This window comes from Limanda limanda, chromosome 9 (assembly GCF_963576545.1).
Source record: "Limanda limanda chromosome 9, fLimLim1.1, whole genome shotgun sequence".
NCBI classification, from domain to species: Eukaryota; Metazoa; Chordata; class Actinopteri; order Pleuronectiformes; family Pleuronectidae; genus Limanda; species Limanda limanda.
The window spans coordinates 17745908-17754687 of record NC_083644.1 but is presented as its reverse complement, the minus strand read 5'-3'; the positions used below and the strand labels follow the sequence as shown (position 1 = coordinate 17754687).

At 43.1% G+C, this 8780-nt stretch overlaps 1 protein-coding gene across 1 annotated transcript; it reads left to right on the top strand.

The window, feature by feature from the left end:
• zfyve9b (zinc finger, FYVE domain containing 9b) lies at positions 1–7939 on the top strand. The gene is made up of 14 exons (XM_061078891.1): positions 1–817; positions 1190–1338; positions 1552–1663; positions 2145–2267; positions 2447–2602; positions 3160–3384; positions 3470–3552; positions 3682–3786; positions 3887–4037; positions 4896–4976; positions 5224–5386; positions 6084–6189; positions 6278–6457; positions 7219–7939. Exons 1-14 carry the CDS (start codon positions 1–3, stop codon positions 7378–7380), a joined length of 2613 nt encoding a protein of 870 aa, XP_060934874.1. The 3' UTR covers positions 7381–7939.
• The last annotated feature ends 841 nt before the right edge of the window (positions 7940–8780 follow it).

The following is an 8780-nucleotide window of genomic DNA, read 5'->3' as shown; positions in this document are numbered from 1 at the left end:
ATGTGTAAGTGTGGGGGTGTGTGTGCTCGACAGAAAGAGGTGCCAGAGGCAGTGAGTGTTGATGGTTTCATCATGTTCCCCCTCGATACAGATGAAGGAGACAATCCGTCTCTCCAGGACACCAAGCATCACTGGCTGAACAGACCCTGCCTGCTGGTGCTCAACGATGGGGACATGGCCAAACCCGGACTGGGCTGCGGACAGATCAGAGCCGAGTCTCCTTCCAAGGCCACTTCAGATGCCACCGTCAGAACCACTTTGGTGCCAAGCGAGCAGAAACCATCTGAACACCTTGCCAAAACCATTTCACCCTCCCAGCTGGAGGAGGGCAGCTGCACTGTGACCGCCATCTCCTCGTGGGGCGAGAGTCGTTTCGGGGAGTCCGCCAGCCCCCTGGTGCTGAGCCCTGCCGAGGCTGCATGGCCGGAAGAGGGGGCCGAGTTGGTGGAGGAGGGGAAGAAACCCAAGGCTCTCCCGTCGAAGGAGGACTCTGTGGTTGAGGAGAAGGAGCTGGAGGAGAGCGGGCAGCAGCAGGAGCAGCCCGGCAGCTCGGAGGCGACCTCAACACCTGAGGAGGCGTGTGGCAGGGTGCCCTGGGAGCTCCCGGGTCAGTTTAAGAAGACCACATCCAACGGAAGAGATGAGGAGAACACCAGTGGGGAGGGAGCAATGGGGGACTCTGCATCCTCCTGTGAAGATCCTGACAATGAGTCCCAGCTGAGCCCTGCTGGTATTCTGTCCAAGGATCGAGGCAGCGTCCTCGGGGAGGTGGCGCCAGTGTGGATCCCTGATGCTCAGGCTCAGGTCTGCATGAAGTGTGGGGTAAAGTTTACATTTACTAAGAGGAGGCACCACTGCCGCGCTTGTGGGAAGGTGAGCATCATTTATTTTTAAATGTTTTGGGCAACTTTCAAAGTAAAAAAATGACTTGATAGGTGATGTGGGAAATGTGTGTGTGTGTGTGCATCTGTGCTTATTTGGTGTGTGCATGTGCATGTGTGTGTCGTCAGGTATTTTGTGCACTTTGCTCCAATCTGAAGTTCAGACTTACACATCTGGATGGCAAGGAGGGACGAGTGTGTGTCTGCTGTCACTCAACACTCATCAAAAGTGAGGACATATTTACATCTGGTTATAGTTCATTTTTTGGAGGAAACCTTGCATGAATATTGTAACTTCTCCTCCTCAGGGACCCCTCCGAGGGGGAAGAGGAGGGTGTGGTTCGCTGACGAAATCCTCACCGATAAGCAGTCGGAGTCTGAGCCCAACACGCCGGTCAGAGGGCCGACGTTCTCGCCGCTGACGGGACGAGCGCTGGGCGAGCCGGCTAAAAGTCCTGTGGGTTCGCCGCAGATTGGGAGAACCATGCGGCCGGATGGGACATCTATCAGTGTAGGGTCATCCAAAACATGACACCAAAGACAGAACACAGAGAACATGATACTTGATGAAGGGGGAAATTAATCCTACGGGCTTCTATTTGCTAGTTTTGACAACATCATAGTTCTGACAGCAACCTCGACCCACTCCTCTGTCTCTCTCTTCTCCCAGGAGGCCTGTGGTCCTTACGGCTGGGGCACCACAGCGTTAGTGAGCAGCTCGGCCAACCTCATCCCCCTGGAAGGTCTGCCCCCCATCCTCACCTCCACAGGAGTCAAGGGAGGTATGACGGGTGCAAAGATCCACTTGGAGAATACAGCGAGAATCAAATTTGATAATAATATGTACTGTAAACAGAGTGAAACGTCATGATTGACAGCTGAGACTTACTCGGGATTGGTCAAGTGTGTGTATCAGAAGGACCACGCTACTGCGGCCCCTGATCTCTACTGCACAGATTGGCAGTGTTTATATCCAGGATATTTTGGCTTAACTTCTGGATAGCTGGAGGAAGTGGAAACAAGTCGTCCATCTTTGTGGTCATTATATGGATCCAATTTGGCCTTGTGTCACAAGGGTAATCAGTAGAATTCAATAAGAAAAACAACCAACCCTTCTTCACTGACCAGCGATTATTCATCCCTACAGAGCTGTATGTAACTTAATCTTGAAACATGAATCTGTTTTTTCTTTCATTTGTAATTGACTTTTCAAACTCAAAGACACTAACGTCTAAATGCTGTGACATATGTGTTTTTGCTCAGATTACACTGTGGAGGAGCAGCCTTCTGAGATGCTGCTGATTCAGGAGCTGGAGAGCGGCAGACCAAAGCCCCTGGTGTTTGTCCTCAACGCCAACCTGCTCGCTATGGTCAAGCTGGTCAATTGTACGTCTTCTTATTTATTTTACACTAAATGATAAAATACATATAAAGTGGGACAGTGCTGGTATGATTGAAATGACTAAGCAGCACATTTTAAGTATTTATACCTTTTCTTATAATTCCGCAAAGTGTTAAAAAATGTCCTTGTAGACCACTGAGATTGTGACTTGATTGGTTGACAGATGTAAACAGGAAGTGCTGGTGCGTGACGACGAAGGGGATGCATGCTGTGGGCCAGGTGGAGGTAGTGGTGCTGCTGCAGTGCCTGCCAGAAGAGAAGAGCTTCCCCAAAGACATTTTCCGCCACTTCATCCAGCTGTACAGGGACATGCTCGCAGGTCAGAGACACACAGACAGACATATGGCAACATGAAGTCAACCTGACTGGTCATTACTTAGTTGTGATGTTCTGTGTTTAGTATCACCCACCACCTTTGGGCCATAATACACCCATTATGGAAAAGAGTCTCTATGTACTTTCTTCACTTTTATGTTTCTGAGTTGTCAAAAATATATATTTCAATGCCTTAAGGAAATCTTTTCCATTTTGGTACAAACATTAACTTGGACTCAATATAATGTCTCACAAATACCTCTAGGGAATCCTTCCAAATGAACAAAAATGAACTGATTAGATGTTGGCGGTCAAAAGTGAAAGGTCAACGTTGCAGTGACCTCACGAAACATTTTTTTTCACTTGTGAACGTGTTATCTTTAGTACGCCTTGACAGAATGCTTTAAATTGGCAATAATTGCCCCTTAGACTTGCAGTTTAACTGGTTTTAAGTTGTTTTTAGTGGTCAAAGGTCAGGTTGGTAATACTAGTTTATTTTAATATTTTCACATTATTACACATCTAACTCTTTCCTGTTTATTTCTGTGGAAATATTTCTAGGGAAGGTGGTGGAACACCTGTCTCTCTCCCTGTTTGGCAGCAGTTTCCTCGGCAGTGAGGAGCACGCAGGCTTCCTGTACGTTCACTCCACTCTCCAGTCCCTTCAGGGTCTACCTCTGCCAAACCAGCCCTACCTCTTTGGCCTGCTGGTCCACAGAGCAGAGGTGGCGTGGGCCAAAGCCTTCCCCCTGCGTCTCATGCTGCGACTCGGGGCTGAGTACCGATGTAAGCCAGGTGTTGGTATGAAATCTCACAACTGTTATAATACACCTTTCCTCTCTAGTTACCTACTTTCTTTCTCTTTTTATAGTTTACCCGTGTCCCCTGTACAGCGTGCGATGTAGGAAGCCCTTGTTTGGGGAAATAGGTCACACCATAATGAGACTACTAGTGGTGAGTGTGACATTTTGCAACCGATTCTTCTTGGGAATGTTACAAAACCACATTTAAGATTATTAACAGGAAGCTTTGTGTCGTAACCCTAACCAAACTGAATAATAGACAGTCACCTGTTTCTTCCAGGACTTTAGGAATTACCGTTACAGCCTTCCAGTGGTGCCCGGGCTCACTGTGGATCTAGAGGCTCAGAGGACCTGCATAAAGATACCAACCACTGGGTATAATGAGGTCAGGCTATACACCATGAAACGCCTCCCACTTAGTGCTAAGGTTACGTGCTTCTCATTATCCATCCTCCTGCCCTCTCTGCTTGCTTGTGTCATACCAGCTAATGAAGGCTTTGAATAAGTCCAATGAGCACGTGCTGGCCATCGCAGCGTGCTTCAACGAGGCGGCAGACTCCCACCTGATCTGTGTGCAAGCGGAGGGCGGCCAGTACCAGACCCAAGCCATCAGCATCCACAATCAGCCACGCAAAGGTGGGTCCTGATCTTAAACAGGAAGAGAGAGCATACAACAGACAGTATATCAGAGTTTGGACTCTGTAATCTAGTAGCAGTGGAGGACTGATAAGCTGCATTTATCTGCTGTTCAGGGATTCACTGATTATGATCAGCACACTCACATCTGTACAAAAGGTAAAATCTGAGTTTGCATTAGAAACTTTGTATAAAAACCTGCTAAAGACATTTTGATGCAATCTACTAATTCAGAATTTAACATTTTGAATTTTAAATATTTTTATTTTTTAATGTTAAACATTTAAATAGATTAATTGAGTAATGAGCATTGCTGCACAATTTTTTTTCGCAAATGCATGACATGCAAACCCATAAAAATGCATTGTAAATCATAGGATATGAAATATTCTATAGGTCTTTGAACTTTAGATAAAATAATGCCAGTTGGTGTAAATGTGCAGCCAAAGAATTTATGGATTTTAATATTACACTGAATTTAAGTTGCACTGAAACAGGCGTAAAAAGAACAAGATGTACATACGGTATATAATTAAAACTATAAAAACATTATTTCCTCTGGAGGCTGCAGGGGAAATGTCAGGGTTGCAAAGGATAACAAGGAATCTAGTGGTTATTTTAGTAGTAATAGTAGTTTACGCTTTTTTTTTACAGCAGAAAAAATCTTTACAAATGTTAAGTCACAAGAGGTTTATCAAATTGACCCGGAGTAGTGAAGAAAAAACCCTGGTAAGAGTCAGTGGTGCACTTTCCCTGTTTTAACACTAGATGATGCTGCATCATCCTGTCACTGTGCAGACTCACTGTAAGTGGACTAAAGCCAGTTGTGTCTAAAGTCTGTTTCTCTCTCTGTTACAGTCACTGGATCGTGCTTCTTTATCTTCAGCAGTGCTCTGAAAGCTTCTGCAGGATACCTGGCCAAGTCCAGCATAGTAGAAGGTAGGACGTTCAGTCAGAGGGGCGTCAGGTTGACCTTGACTTTTACCTGTTTACATGAAGTAGTGCATGTTAACACCCCTGCCTTCCAACTGGTGTTTTTATGTGTGTGTCTGTCTACATTTTAAAAGATTGTATGTCTAGGCGTGTGTATGTGTTGATGTATGAGTGTATGTGTGTGTGTGTGTGTGTGTCTCCCCGTTGGTGTCTGTATGTGTGTGTCTCCCGTATCGCTGTCCCCTCTCCTCAGATGGGCTAATGGTGCAGATCACCGTGGAAACCATGGCAGAGCTGCGCCGGTCGCTACGGGAGATGAAAGACTACACTGTCACCTGCGGACGGCTTGACCAATCAGACAGCCAGGAGCTTGTTTGTGTACAGTGGGTGGAGGAGAGGTGCGCTGTGAATAAAGGGTGAGTGTGTCCACCTGTCTGAAGTTCATGTTGCAGCTGCAGGACGAAGAGAGAAACAGAACGACCACATATAAACAAAGACTCATGAAAACGTTCAAATGGATTAGAATAGGAGATGAAGATTAGATAATATCAATGTAATGTGTAATATTCCTTTATTAGTCCCAAAGCAAGAAGCATTAGCAGTAAACTTGTAAACAAGATTGGCATTCAGAGATCTGCACGGCACAATAATTTCCTTATGAAATCATATTTATATTAACTTCAGGACCAAATACGGATCTGAACCAAATCTAAAAAATGTATGTCCCCAAAACCTGATTTAGTCTATTATTCTCTGGGAAATCAAGGAAAATTTCGAAAAAATGCCATTTCTCGCAATGTTAAAGATTCTAAAATTGCTAAATAAATGAAAGGAAGAAAAGCTAAAGCAAAAGAAAGCAAAAAAATATATCTAGTGTAAAATTAAACATTAAAAATGCTTAAATTACAGTGACAGATTGATTACACAAACAAATCGGTATTGCACATTTGAAAGAAAGTAGTCCTTGTAGTGCCATAACTCAGAATTATATCATCTTGTGTCCTAGGAGTTGTCAAATCAATCCAGCAGAGGCTTTAAACCAATTTAAATCCAGACCTCCTTTTTCTTGTCATTGTGTCAAATTGTTGGTCGTCTAAACATTTGTTTCCTCAGAGTCATAAGCCCCATCGATGGGAAATCCATGGAGTCCATCAGCAGCACGAAGATGTTCCAGAAGTCCGAGTACAAAGAAAATGGGAAAATCATCCGCTGGACAGAAGTAAATATGTTGATCTGCTGAAGAAACCGAAACGGGTCCACCTCAAACGCTCTCCTCTCTCAACATGTGTGTGAATATGTTGTTGCAGGTGTTCTTCCTGCAGACGGGGGATGATCCCAAAGGAGGAGCGAGTGACTCTGCTGAACACAACCGGCTGACGGAGCGGATCGCCCGAGCTTTTTGCTTGGCACTGTGTCCGCACCTCAAGCTGCTGAAGGAGGACGGGATGGCCAAACTGGGGCTGCGCGTCACGTTTGACCCTCAAGAGGTCAGAACACATGTCTGATACGTCAGGTTCAAAATCGACCTCTTACCCGTCAGATGTCACTTTACATCATGAGTTCTGAAATAAGTATATCTGTTATAAGATCAGATAAGATAAGAAAAAACTTATATTACTGATATACATTTGTTTTGGCAACAGAATGTCACAATTATCTTACTTAATGTTAACCTTTCAGGAATATTATATATTATATTGTATAGAAATGTACTTGAGTAAAGTACAGTGACTCAGGATGATTGCACAAAATGGTATACTGTATCTGTATTATATATATATATACGTATGTATATTTTCGCATACATATATGCTTATATACATACTAATGTATGCATTAACATTTTTATAAATTCACCATGGTATACTAAATGGTAGCATAATGTGTATACTACAACTACAAAATATGTTTACTATATAACTACAGGTTTAAATTCCAAAATGTATTCAATATAATATGAATATAAAAAATGTATACAAATGGGTGGAACGATGACAAAACAAAAGAACAAAACAACATGAAACATGGCCACTTATCATATAATAGAGCTATAGTCAAGCTGCAGTATCTGCAATGTGGTTAAATGTATATTTAAACCCATATTTAAATGTATCTTATGATAAATATATGTTCAGACAGATGTAGCAATTTAAAGTGTGCCTCATAATACGCAGTTGTAAAGTTTATAACTCAGGCTCCTGGGTGTGACCATATTGAAGCTGATGAGTGGTCTGGTTTGTAATTTCAGGTTGGATTTGTGGCCGGGAGCAACGGGCAGCCGCTCCCTGCTCGGTATCTCAACGCCCTGGATAGTGTGATGATCCCCGTCATACACAGCAGGGGGCGAAAGAGGGGAGACGAGCCCATAGTGATGGAGCTCATCTTTTACATCCTTGAGAACATAACTTAGGCCGCAATTATCTAACAATTTCATCTACTTAACCCTGACCACGACTCTGTCGCGGGCACGTCTCATCAGCGCTGCTGTTGGCTTCAGGGCGATTAAAAGCCTCCAAAAAGGGCGAACCAGACCACACCCGAGGTCTGCATCCATCTCACCCACTCAACAGTAGAGAGAAGTGGTCTGACTCCTTTAGTGGTTTTCTGATCTCACTCTGCCCTGCAGCAGACAATCCCCAGTACGCATGATGAACCCTCTGATGGACCATGAGATCCAGGTGCTCAGTACTTGCACTGTAGTAGCATTTTCATAGCTTGATATCACTCACAACGTTCAATACAGTTTCCAGATATGGACAAAACCTTTAAAGTGGGAGCTGGATTCAGCCCTGCGACCCTAAAGCAAAGAAAAGAAGAGAATGACTTGAAGAACTGTACGTAGTAGATCTGTAGAAACCTGATGCACAGAGAATGAATGCCTGAAGAATGTTTTCATACTGGAAGTGTTTTAACTGACTGCTAATGAAATGTTATGTCAGCCTGGAATTAAACTTAAAACTATGACTGGATTATTACTGCTTGTTTATCCAGGACTCTCTGCACAACACGCAGTACAGTTACTCAAGTACAAACTGGAGTACTTTTACTTAAGTAACAGTCTATATATGCATATTGTATATATATATATCCTTGCACTACAGCACAAATACAGTGTACATCCTCGTTTGGGGGAGCAAGCACTCAAATGTTTTACTTAATTAAAATTACAAATAGATAGGAAAATATTAACTTTTTTCCTCTGAGTAAAGGTAAGGACAAACATTCAAATTAACTTAACGTATTCAAACTAAAGTAAAAGTACCGCATTAACTTTTGAACTTGAGCAAAAGTTAGTAAGTATACTTGCTTTTATATATTCTTATAAGTAAAAGTACTAACAGTATCCTCACCCCTTATGCATTGGTCATCTACATTAGTAACTATGCCTGCTGTATATTCTCTGTAATACAACAGCAGACTCATTTGTCATTTATTTAATGACTGAGTCTCGTCCTCTTCTGAACCCATTTCACGTGTCTTCTTCACCAGTGATGCTACTGTTGAAGGAGGCGGGGTCTAATGTTACCTGTCTGCCCTGATTGGATCAGTGGATCAATATTCCTCTCATCAATAACGTTAAAAGAAAAATACTTGTTTTTAGATTTTAAAAGACAGACTCTCTTGTAATATATTTTAAATGGTGGTTTTACCTATGTAAATGACACTAATACTGGTTACAATTTTAAATTAAAGCATTTCCTGTTGATAATATCAGCTTCATAATACACAGCTCTCTGAGGGATTTCCAGGTGGGACCAAGCAGTAAATAAGAGAAGCTGCTGCTTCAGTCTGTAACTTGACAAGTCGTTT

Excerpts from the sequence above, each read along its gene's own strand:
- zfyve9b (XM_061078891.1), top strand. The coding sequence starts at position 1 with ATGTGTAAGTGTGGGGGTGTGTGTGCTCGACAGAAAGAGGTGCCAGAG. Across the intron at positions 4,038-4,895 it reads CCACAATCAGCCACGCAAAG|TCACTGGATCGTGCTTCTTT; the intron begins GTGGGTCCTGAT and ends TCTCTGTTACAG. Across the intron at positions 4,977-5,223 it reads CAAGTCCAGCATAGTAGAAG|ATGGGCTAATGGTGCAGATC; the intron begins GTAGGACGTTCA and ends CCCTCTCCTCAG.